We start from the raw sequence: 12813 nt of genomic DNA, 5'->3' as shown, positions 1-12813 counted from the left end.
TGAAATCGAAAAAGCTGGCCTTCTTCGCATAGACTTGAGGTCGCAACAACTTATACTTCACCATGTTCATAAAATTTTCTATTCAAACGAATATCATTACATCTCAAAAAACTGTACACGGTCATCTAATATTCACGGGCATGAAACAAGAAATAGTCTGTTTAACTTTGTTGTAACTATGAGAAATGGTCAAATTGGCAACACATTTTATTATAATGGTATACATTTTTTGGAATTCCCTCCCTTATCATGTTAAATCGGTTAAGACTTTTACACAATTTAAAATAGTGTTGAAACAACACTTAAAAAATGTCCCCACTCTGTAATGTTAAATATTCTTTCTAATTTCATGTGTATCATGTAGTCTTATAATTATATAACTATTTAGTAATGATTTATTTAATCAACTTGTTTTACATTGTTTCATCATCTTTTGATGTTTGCGTGAAAGTTTGATGTCAAACTTATTTGTACTTTTTCATATCTTAGGTTTTACGATTCATGAATCTTGTATTAGTTACGATGCATTTAGCGCTATTTAATAACTGATTTTATAAAACGGGTTCAAGGATGTAGCCAATGGTGAGTGCGTATTCAAGTCACGTGTTTATGCTTTAATTATGCGCAACCTTCCAGTCGTGCATTTTTCGTGCAGCACTGTGCATTTTTTGTGCAGCACTGTGCAATTTTCGTGCAGCATTAGTTCCAATAGCGCTAGCTATAGCACGTAAAAACTGATACGCGTTCAGTAAGAGGCTGGCTAGGATTTTGATGCGCTTACTTAGGCGCGCATAGTAGATACGCCTGTGATGTCATAATTGGCAGTCTTGTGATCTCTTCGTCTGTGCGATCGTACAGCACTGTGCATTTTGATCGCACACAAGTTGGAGGGATTTGAACAAGATTTCCATGAAAAATTCATTTTGCCGACCCGTTTCATAAAACAATTAATGCACATTTTAAGATTTGTGATGTTAGTGACGATGCGAGCAACTCTCGGGCATTCACAATTTCATGCAAAAGCACTCGGCGCAAGCGCCTCTTGCTTTCGCATAATTGTAAATACCCTCGAGTGTGCTGCATCGTCATAACACTCAGAAATGTGCATTAATTGTATAATAGTATAATTTTCATATGTAACCTAGAAGTAATGATCGATTACTCATCCTGTTTTACAATTATTTTAATCAAATTTTGCGTAAATGGTTTTCATGGCAAACTTATTTGTTTTTGTCTTTTTATATATTAAGTTTTCCAATTCTTCGTGTAAATTTAGTGGTCTAGACTTAATTGATGTAGTTTGTAGATTTCTATAGGTGTTTTTTCATAGATGTACATTGTTGTCAATTACTGATGTAAGGACCCCATTGGAAATAAGCCATCTCGGCTTTCATGTGCAATCCTGTCAAGGTATACACTACTGTTCATATTTTCATGTACTTGTTCACAGTTACCTGACAAATAAAATCAATCAATCAATTAAGTTATGCTCTACACTTTATTCATTCAAGGCTATTTTGAAGAGAAATACACTGTTAAAATATAATACATAAAATCTATGTGTGTTTCGTACCAATCGATATTACAGCCCCCCCCCCCACCCGCACTTGAATTCTCACTTCTATAAACATGGTTATAACTTTCTCATTTGAATTTTTCTTTCCCTATCTACTTTTTTTGTAATATTCCTTTTATTTTGTGTAATAAAAGATAAGCCTCTTTTATTACACTGTTTGTCTGATTTTCCTTTCCCTTTCCTATTGACGCCTTTATCAATCCAAGCTCTAAGCTTAAGATGAAGGTCTCTCACATTTCAAAATGTATTATGTTGATATATGTATATATATTTTTTTTTCTTCTATTTGTATTAATATTAAAAAAAAATTATCAGGGATAGATATATTTCAATTAGATTATTAGAATGTATATGTTATTCATTATCATTTGCTTATTGTTATGTTATGCTAAAAAAATGATTATACTTATATATATACTTTTGTTATTGGAATGTGGAAATATGTAAATCAAATCAAAATCAAATCAAAAACATAAAAGGCATGCGTGAGTCGCAGACAACATGGTAGTCGGATCGCAAGGTGTGCGGTGTCTGTCAAGGCTTATGACCACCTTGCGATTCATCTCCCCTCACTCAGTCGCAAGCCAGTCGCAGACCAATCGGATCGTAAGATGTGCGGTGGCCTTTAGGTGCAAATATTCTTGCAAATCCGGGATCAACATGCCTCGTCAAAATGTTGAAACCATCCGTTGTTTCATCGAAGTATATTATTATAAATCCCGTACAATACGACAATTGGTTTCCATTTTCCGGGCGACTCCGATCCCCCTTGAATGTGATAATCAAACACGACCTGGAACCAGAACAGCGTATGCTGGAACATACTTCTGAACAAAAAAATCACACGGATGATCGCAACTTAGCTTAAAATAAGATTTCCTAAAACGCGAGGTGACTGCGAGTCAAAAACACAATACGTACGGAGAAAGAGAAAACAAAACGCATTTTTAATTGAAATTGAAAGACATTTGTTGGATGAATTCCTAAACCCACCCTTAAACATGGCCACTTTTTAAATGAAACTCCCTAATAATGGTTATATGATTATTTGATTATTTACGTCTGGACCGACCTTTAACGTAACCATCTGAAAGACGTGACCAGGGCTCGAACTTCGAACCTCTGCACCAATTTGTAACTTCCCCACAGCTTGGATTACAGGCGCACGCCACAACGCCTAACCCTACCTTGTATGGTATTCTGAGATCCATTTTATATCAGATAAAATATTTTATCTCCGTTAAAATCAGTGAGATAAAATACCCTTTAAATCTCTCCGAATTTGTATTCTGAGAACAATTCTATCTTCATTTAGAATACATCAAGCACATCAACTGAATTTGATGTCACGAAATTGCTATTAACCACAAAATTATATATTATACACATTAATCGTAAATAATAGGCCTGGGTGTAAACATCGATTGATCGAATGGTTCAGATGGCTTGCCGCCGATAGGTAATCGATTAGCAAAATTTACAAAAATCGAATAATCGGCAGATCCCGATTAGACACTTGGGATAACTCGAATACTCAAGTAACAAAATGACAACAATAACGTACTTACCTGTTTAAAAGCCATCTTAGAAGAGTTGATTTGCTTCACTGACCCCGGCTTGATAACGTTGATTAAACTGCATAAAAAATCATTTAAAAGTATCATGAAGGGCTCATTTCACACATTTGCTCGCATGTTGCATTCAACTTAACACACGACTGGTAATCTTGACTTTGAGATGAAATGGATATCTCAAATCTTTTTGTTCAACATAAATGTAGTCAGGGGCTGAACCAGATTTGTCCAATAAGAGAAAGAACGGAAAAAATAGTCACATTTTTCTTCGAACGGCTGCTCGAGCGAGTCCTATTGAGATTCAAGTTTAAGTACTGTCTTGTAAGATTCCTTAGACCTACATAAATAATACCAGCGCAAAGCGAGAGATGAGTTTTTTTAATTGATGACCTGAAACAGGACTTTTTACGGACTATTTGTGAGAATTAATATTGGTAGAATCTGTTACATTTTTCACAAAAAATGTGCAAGCGCATAGCGCAAGCTGATTTTATTAATAAACCGAGCACTTACCTACAGGTGTTTTTTTTAAGGTAACCGAAATTCAAAGGTCAGGTATATCAAGAATGCACGATTTATTCATGGGATTTCTATTCTATATATTTGAGTAACTCATTTGACACCTTATTTGGGTCACAAATTATTGTCACGAGTCATAAGGTTATGGTCCATCGAAGGCGAAAGGTACAAAACCCACCTTTTCCAAGTTTGGGGTTCTGGTTTTGGCTTCAACAGATATTTTCCCAGCAAATTTCAGTGAAATGTTACCCTTATTACATTTTTCGAGTAAATATTACAAAACTGGTGTCTAGCTTCAATTTGGGTCCAGCACATCCTGATTTGCAGGCCCTTGATTAGCATCAGATACATGTTTTTAAATTTCACAATCCTGCAATGGGTTTAAAGAAGAGCGAGGCAAGATATGCAGCATCGACTGTGAGGTACTGTGAAAAAGTTAGGGTTGAACGACGTGTTCAACAGAGATTACAGTGATTGGTTAACATTGGTTTGACTTTTAAAAATCTGAGCTAGAAGGTCACACTTGTCACATGTGTATGTGATATGTTACAAAGATGAAGCCCAGAAAAAAAATTGCGTTCGAAAATAATTATTTACTGCTTCAAAAATTGAAATATAAAGTGACCTGAAACACCATCTTAATTTCATCTCATGCACTAATGTGTACTATATAGGTGTCTATAAGACGCCTATTTACAAAATCGGGGTTTGCCTTGTAGTTTTAGCTTTTCATTCTCAATAATGGTTGTTTTCAGGGTTTATTAGTTCTAATACATGCACTTGTACACATGTTTCATCTTGGTTTGAGAATTTTTTAACTCAGTTGCTCATAAAGTAAAAACAATACCTTTAAAGATGAACATTTCATATGTAAATGCCAGAAACTCACACAGAAATGTTACTGGGGGAATAGGGGAATGCATTTCATGGACATTCGAAAGGGAAATCTGATGAAACAAACACCTTACAAGGTGGGTTTCGTGCACGTACAGAAAAACAACAAACTTGGAAAAGTGGGTTTTGTACCTTTTGCCTTCGATAGACCATATCTTTGTGACCGTGATAGATATGACACAAAGAAGGTGTCAAATTACAGTTGATGAGTTACTTTATTATGTAGAATAGCAATTACAAGAATAAATTATGCATTTTTTTAGCTGACCTTTGAACTTTAGTTACCCTTTTTTAGAATCACCTTGTATAATCATGAATATGATGCATACATTTGATAAACAGCAAAGCCAGTCAGCGCAAGATGTGACCTAGTCTAGAATCTAGACGTCGGTGTACTTGTTATTTCTCTCCATTTTCTTCATTCTCCATCCCATGCGCGCCTTCCCCGTGATCGCGCTATCCCCTCTTTCACGATGGTAGGAAATCGTGGGGCTGTTTTCATTTCGGGCGTAGAGGTCGAAGATTGTGTTATTGATCAACAACGTAACTGAAAAGTAGAACAGTCCCGGTGGGTGTTTCATAAAGCTGTTCGTAAGTTAAGAGCGACTTTAAGAACGACTGGTGATCCTTTCTTGTGTTAAATGGTGTACACCAAAATGTTCATTGGCGATGGTTTAGCACGTAAGAAAGGATCACCAGTCGTTCTTAAAGTCGCTCTTAACTTACGAACAGCTTTATGAAACAGCCCCCTGGCAAAGGACTAGATGTGACCTGAATTTTTGATAAAAGTACCTATAAGAAAGGGGAATTAAAAGGGCTGTTTGTGGGAATTTATAAAAAGAATGCTATAAATTATGTCGGTTGCCTTAAAGTGATATACGCCTGGGAGGCCGAAATAAGCACAATTCACAATGTCATGCAACTTGCCAGTTGCCATTATTATGTACCATTGCTAACATTGGCAACACAAATCTTTATACAATACCAAACCTTCATCGGTCATCGTTACTGCTTTGTCAAAAATGATTTTTTTTTCTTCAAAAAACGTTGTGAGGTGGTATTGTATGAAGGCCGATAGATCTAATGAAGTTTAAGGAGGCGGTGCTTAGCACACTCCAGAAAATTCAAGAAAATGAAATAAAAATTATTGCAATTATCATAGGCGAATCCTGGGGCCCGAAGGGGTCACACCCCCCCCCCCCCATCGTCGAGCGTTAATAAAGGAAAAAAGAGGGAAAGAAAGAAAAAAAAGAAAAAGGGAAAGGGGAGGAGAAAAAAGAAAAGGAAAATAAGAGGAAAACGAGTGAATAAAATATGAGTGGATAACTTAGAACCATGCAAAAACATGTTACTATATAAAATTTTCGCTCGCGTTTTACGCTCAACTTGCCCGTACGACGAAATACATTTCTTGCTCAATAGGCTAAAATGGAGCTTGAAAATACACATATTATTTAAGATATTATACAAAGCATGTTTTAGCTCGGACAAAGAACTATATTATTGTGTTCGCTTAACAAATTGATATTTTAAAAAATCCTATATAAAATGTCTGTTTTATGGACTAAACAACATAAATGAGCTCGCGCTGCGTGTACGCCCTTTTATTGAGAAAGCATGTTCTTTATTTTGTTCAAATTATCCAGTTTCAGATCAGAATATCAAGTTTTCTACTCACGCGCTCGCATTATTCATGTAGGAAGATTTTACATGCATCTTTTTCATGATTACAAACTGCGAATTTCGTGTCCCGTCTTTAGGTCAAAATCTGGCATTTTTAGCCCACTCTTCGTGCTCGCATACTATACACAGGCCTATCCTGTTCACGATAAAAAAGGGTGCTTAGTCCAGTTTTCAGGTCAGAATACCTCAAAAAAAATTCAGCTCGCGCTACGGCTCCCATAATTTGATTGTTGAATAACTATGTATCGTCTTCATGGGTAACAGCAAACAGTCCATAATAGGCCCCTTTTCGATCAGGCCAGTATAATTATGTTTAAAAAAATTGCTCACGCTTCGCGCTCGCCATAATTATTTAGTTGCCTACGCAACTTGAACATGATGACCAACATTGTTCAGAATGTTCATTTTTTACGACAAAATATATGAAATTTAAAAATAAATATTTCGCGCCTTCTCGCATTATTTAGTTAGGGATTATTACTGTAACAATTATCTTCTTTTTTTTTACTTTAAGAGAATAAAGCTGTAAGTAACTGTAAGAACTACCCCCTTCAAAGAAACCAACATAAATCAGCTTGAGCGGCTGCTCTGGGGAAATGACGATGAAAGTCTTTTTTGCCCCCCCCCCCCTCCCCAATGGTGAAAACTGGATCCGCGCCATTATGATGCACAATTCAGGGGCAGCGGAACGGTTTTGAAAGTGGGTGGGGGGGGAGGCCGAGGCGAGAGCTGCAATATAACAGCAAGTCTTGATGGCATTGTGTTATTTTACGACGCTATTAGATGAAAATAATCAATGCCTCAGCTTTTTGAAACGCCTGTATACCTCTTCAAAATAGATCTACATTACTTAGCAGTGCTGCCGAGTACGACGAATATGAATTCGAATTAGATTAAATGGGAGAGTGATGTAAAATGTTTCTTTAGTTAATACACGCCTTGACGAGTTTTTTTGTGTTACACAAACGCCAGGCTATACATTGTAGCTAGTCACGCTCCGGGGCATGCAATTGTTCCAAAAACAATGGGACAGGGGACGTCTATGGGAAATGTGTGGTTGTGCAAAAATGCGAACGAAACACGCCTACGAATGTGCAATGATGCGAACATAACGCATGAAGAGTTAAAGACGCATTAACCCCGGGCATTAACTCCTGCAAAACTGCTGATAGTTTGAAAACAAGCAGATGAACCCCCATTTTTTATGTTCACAGCTCTTTCGTATACTTTTCTATACAACCATGCAAAATTAGGTAAAAATTAGATGATTTTGAATAAAGTGCATAATTAATTGAACTTTTTAAATTTGTTAAATGAATTTCAAATGTTGTATATATCTTTTGTCGCATTTCACATCTCATTTTCGAAAATGAAGGTGCTGTTTCTCTTCAAAAAGCTAACGAATAGCAATATGACTTGATTCTTTATTTTAAGTATATAATTCTGAACTATAATGTAAAATATTGTGAAATTAAGATGGCTTTTGACTGAGTAATAGAGGTTTAAACTCAACGTTGTGATCTCATTGGGTCTAAAAATGCAAAATTTTTCGACACCTTTCAAATAGGTGTCAAATAAGGTACGATAATACGCCAGTGGCGGACTGTACCAGACTGGAAGAAGAAGAGGCATTGGCGATGGAAGCCAAAAAATTTAGGGGGTGTCCACCTGAAATTTTGGGACGGACACATGTAAAAAATTGGACAAGCGCCCCAAAATTTTTTGACAAGCAAAAAAAAAAAGTCATCAATCAAAATTTTAGAGGGGGACAACACACGTTTCAGGGGGGGTCCACGTGAATTTAGGGGGGACGCAGGAAAAAAATTGACAAGCAAAAAAATAAAAGGTTATAAAAAAAAATTAGGGGGGCCGTCCCCCCCACCTAAAATTTAGGGGAGGACACGTCCCGCCCCCGTCCCCTCCCCGCTTCCGCCGCCTATGAGAAGAGGTGAACTTCAATGCACATGAAAACATGGCCTTTTTTGCATATTTGGAATATATAGGTGCTAAAGTAATTCTGTGCAAAATTTGGTGGAAATTACATGGGTATCATTTTAACAGTGAAGCGTCCTTATACCCCTTTCATAAACCCATCCTCCAATTATCCGCCTAAGAGTAATGCGGATAATTCAATAAGAATTGCGTTCACAAACTCCGAAAATAATCCGCACTATTTTTTACGAGCGCCCGACCTGAAAAAAAGGCGGATAATTGTCATGGCAACTGCACACACCCCTCTGATAGGGTTGTGTTGGAAAAGGGTGACCTTGTAACCGCACCATGGCAACTATCCGCATTACTTGGAAATTCGTTCATAAAGTCAAAATCTGGTCCCGATGCCGCTATTATGCGGATAATTGCAGCAACAAAATAATGCGGATAACTCTGGTCCCGCTCCGATTTTACGACCTATTATCCGCATAATTGGGTTTATGAAAGGGGTATTAAACCCAGCAGGTAATGATTTGGTGAAAAAAAGACTCTGACGGTATTGTGCAGCATGTCAGGCAAGCAATTGCAATACTTGTGTTATTTTTCCTACACTGTAAAAACTGTGGTGTTAAAACTGACACTAGTTGGTGTTAATAGAGGACCACACCATGAGGTGTTAAAATTACACCCTAGATATGAAACATAACACCAATTAATAAATTTAACAACCAAATGTGTTGTGACAATACCTAAAGGCATGATAGGTGTTAAACTAACACTGTCAATTTTACACCGGGGTAAAATAACTGATGTGGTCCTCTATGTACACCAGTTAACACCGCAGTTTTTGCTGTGTACTTAGACACACTCTCCTCGACACACCGCATTGCGAAACAAAACATGCCTTCGTCTTACTGATCGGATACGAATCAGTATCCAGATAATCGGTAAAGGTCTAAAACAGAAAAAAAAAACTTACTGACAAAGGACGACGCCATCTTTGAGAAGCTCGTGGACATCCTTTTCACTAATTTCAGGGCTTACAGGTCCAACTGAGCTCGCCAATTGTTGTGATTCGGGCGGTCCCGTTTCAAGTACAGCAGCAATCCAAACAAGCGCCTTGGTCGCCATTTCTGTATCAAACTTAGCAGCCTTATTCTGTAAAAGTATAAGGGGGAGGCATACGGTTGACTTATGTCGTGTTACTTTTATTTCACTCGTAAAATGCAGGGGCCGCGGAACGGTTTTCAAAGTGGGGGGGGGGGGGGCTGTACACGGTTTTTTGAAAAAAAATGGGGGCCCCTCCCATCCCCGCTTCCGCGGACCCTGAGATGGACAGTGCTTGTTTAGACGAAGCAAAACGATCAAAGAAAGCATAAGAATATTGCAATATTCAATTCAATTCGTTTATTTTCAATTCCAATAAAAAATATATACAGATAAATGCATGTAAGCATAATAGATTGTAAAACAAAAATATATTTTCTTGAAGTGGATCTAACCCCTTTTGCATACACATCCTTCTGAAGAGCTTATTTGTCAAAAGGGGTTAGATCCATTTTCATAAACTATTGGGGGGGGGTTCTCACAACCTACAGATTCTAATCGCTCTGATGATACCAAAGAAAATGTGAAATTCAAATTTAAAACGTGAATAAAATTGGTAAAGGAAAATAACTTTTTTTATTAAAAAATGATGAAAAAGGGTATCTATATCGCCAGGAAAGCCACGTGTTTAGGGTCAAATTTGCGGGGACGATAAAACAAGATTAAAATGTTCTATAAAGGATGTCCTTTTTGCCCCAACACTACGTGTTTAGAGTTTTGATTTGCGAGAGGTGTGGAAGTGGGGCCGTACTAATTAAACCAAATGGTGTGTAATATAAAGGTAAAACCGACGGACCCGTGACATAACAATAAAATATCGCTGTACTTGTTTAGATGTTCATTTCAGGGAATACTTGCCAAGAGTATCGTTTTGTTCCCAATACTTGTTACGGGTATGGTTTTAAACGCCAATACTGGTTAAGGGGGTGCATTTTAAGAATATGGAAAATCCATGTTTAGGGTGCTTTTCGAGACACCATGGTCGCCCATGGTATCCACTCGTCAATGGAAGTGCCTCCCCCCCCCCCCCCCCCGGGCTGAATGCACGGATCGTACAAGCAGCTAGCAGACAGTGTCAACACAAGAGAGTGAGAAAACAATAAGTCCCGCAACCCATTCATTAAAGGTGAAGTCATCCCTGGAAAATGTTGATTTTAATCAATAAAGAAAAATCAAAGTAGCATAACGCTAAAAATCTCATCAAAATCGGATGTAAAATAAGAAAGTTATGTCATTTTGAAGTTTCGCTTACTTTTCACAAAACAGTGATATGCACAACTCTGACATTCAAATGTGACAGACGATGACGCCCTTCACTTTTTCTCTTGTTTTTTTTTATTGTTTGAATAATACAATATTTCAATTCTTACCAATTTGACAATAAGGACCGACAATACGGAACCATGTACACAATGCTAATTCCACATGTTCAGGGAGGAATTAATCGTTAATCCACTTGGCAATGAGAAAAAATATAATATTTCATATTTCATTTAATGAAATACAAATGAAATAGTGAGTCAGTATCCTCATTTGCATACCAACCAGGATGTGCATATAATTGTTTTGTGAAATTAAGCAAAACTTTGAAATGTCATAACTTTCTTATTTTACATCCGATTTGGATGAATTTTTCAGTGCAATGCTTATATGGATTTTTCTCTTTGTATTTAAATCAACTTTTTTGTTGGGGTGAAATTGTCCTTTAATACCGGTACATATCATATTTCGCTGAAATTGAAATGAACAGAAAACCGTCCACAGTACATGCAGTCATGATAGCTTACCGTCAACTCAGCAGTCATTCCATATGTTGATCGACTTGCCATGGTGATTTTCTGCCTTCTTTGTGAATATAGATTCAGTATAATTATATCGGTCTATCTGGTCAAGTCAGTACCGTTGATGTGTGAGATGTGTTTTATACCGAGGATGGGCGTGACGATAACTGTTCGCTCGGCTCCCAGCTGTACAAGCCAGTTCATAGTTCCTTTCTGCGCATGATCAAAAGATTTTACGCATGGTCAGAGGAAGCTCATTTGTACTAAAGTGACATGGTGGCTTAAAATCTAAATCTAAAGCACCAACTTTGAAGTCTTAAAGCGTTCATTGGTGTGCTATTCTAGTCACCTGGTCTATTCAATTTCTTCATCCTGCTATGTAAGGCTGCTTACGTAATATCTTGCTTTGAAATCTGCATATCATAATGAAAGAAATGAAAGGTCATTTGACCAACATTGTCCGTGAAGTCACTACGAACTGGTCTATCCCGGGCAAGGCAAGGTCACTCAAAAAGTACTTCAAATGACGTCACAATATAAGAGACCATCGGGTATCGAATTGTGGGCGACGATTGCTAGTTTTATTATCTAGCGCCCCGCCCGTTTCTTAACACCGTCAGTGAGCTACTTGTCCGCTAATATTAGTACTTTGGTAGGCCTATTGCCGGGGCCTATTGTTCAGTCAGTGCGTCCTGCAATGTATTTTGTCTCTACTTCTCTACATGTACTTTGTGTCTGCTTGGAATTGCCATTCTTATTACTTCTTGGTTTGAAATCAATTCTTTTTTTACAGCGTTTATATGTTAATCACTTTTTATCGCATGTCGTTGTATTATTACTGCCTTACACAGTATTTTCTTCTTGATGGTTGCTCGAATTTAAACCTCCAAATACCCGATCTTTTATTTGACTTAGAATTAGATTCCAACGATGTACCCTCGCATAGGCCGGTAACAAACACCATTAATAATAATCACATTATAACTCTTATTTACATGTACACCCCTTCCTCTTCTAGATACTTTTAAAGGTCAAGTCCACCTCAGAAAAATGTTGATTTAAATCAATAGAGAAAAATCAGACAAGCACAATGCTGAAAATTTCATTAAAATCGGATGTAAAATAAGAAAGTTATGACATTTCAAAGTTTCGCTTATTTTCAACAAAATAGTTATATGAACGAGCCAGTTACATCCAAATGAGAGAGTCGATGACGTCACTCACTCGCTATTTCTTTTGTTTTTTATTGTTTGAATTATACAATATTTCAATTTTTACGAATTTGATGACTAGGACCTCATTGCCTGAAGCACAAAATGTTAAAATAATGGAATTCCACGGGTTCAGGGAGGAATAAAACTTCATTTCACATGACAATGATGAGAAAATAAAAATATTTCATATTTTATATAATAAAATACAAAAGAAATAGTGAGTGAGTGATGTCATCAACTCTCTCATTTGGGTGTTACTGGCTCGTTCATATAACTATTTTGTTGAAAATAAGCGAAACTTTAAAATGTCATAACTTTCTTATTTTACATCCGATTTTGATGAAATTTTCAGTGTTATGCTTGTTGAATTTTTCTCCTTTTATTCAAATCAAGTTTTTGTTGGGGGTGGACTTGTCCTTTAAGTTGACAACGATATCCAGGGGCCGCGGAGCGGTTTTCAAAGTGGGGGGGGGTGACCATACAAAAATCACAATCGTATGGTCATTTTTGCGTTTTTGTACACAGTTCCGCGG

At 37.1% G+C, this 12813-nt stretch overlaps 1 protein-coding gene across 1 annotated transcript; it reads right to left on the bottom strand.

The window, feature by feature from the left end:
* Positions 1 to 2967: 2967 nt before the first annotated feature.
* On the bottom strand, positions 2968 to 11346 carry LOC121416505 (calponin-3-like). Its single transcript, XM_041609995.1, has 3 exons — positions 11073 to 11346; positions 9158 to 9336; positions 2968 to 3211 (listed from the first exon to the last, which is right to left on the bottom strand). The coding sequence occupies exons 1-3, from the start codon at positions 11112 to 11114 to the stop codon at positions 3085 to 3087; spliced, it is 348 nt and encodes a 115-aa protein (XP_041465929.1). The 5' UTR covers positions 11115 to 11346; the 3' UTR covers positions 2968 to 3084.
* Positions 11347 to 12813: the final 1467 nt, after the last annotated feature.

The sequence above is a fragment of the Lytechinus variegatus genome, chromosome 6 (assembly GCF_018143015.1).
Source record: "Lytechinus variegatus isolate NC3 chromosome 6, Lvar_3.0, whole genome shotgun sequence".
NCBI lineage: Eukaryota > Metazoa > Echinodermata > Echinoidea > Temnopleuroida > Toxopneustidae > Lytechinus > Lytechinus variegatus.
This window is presented reverse-complemented; position numbering and strand designations above follow the sequence as displayed.

What these genes read in the sequence shown, in the direction of transcription:
- LOC121416505 (XM_041609995.1), bottom strand. Translation starts at nt 11,114, where the DNA reads ATGGCAAGTCGATCAACATATGGAATGACTGCTGAGTTGACG. An exon ending in GAATGACTGCTGAGTTGACG is followed by an intron (nt 9,337 to 11,072) that starts GTAAGCTATCAT and finishes ATACTTTTACAG; the next exon opens with AATAAGGCTGCTAAGTTTGA. An exon ending in GATGGCGTCGTCCTTTGTCA is followed by an intron (nt 3,212 to 9,157) that starts GTAAGTTTTTTT and finishes TTTTTTATGCAG; the next exon opens with TTTAATCAACGTTATCAAGC.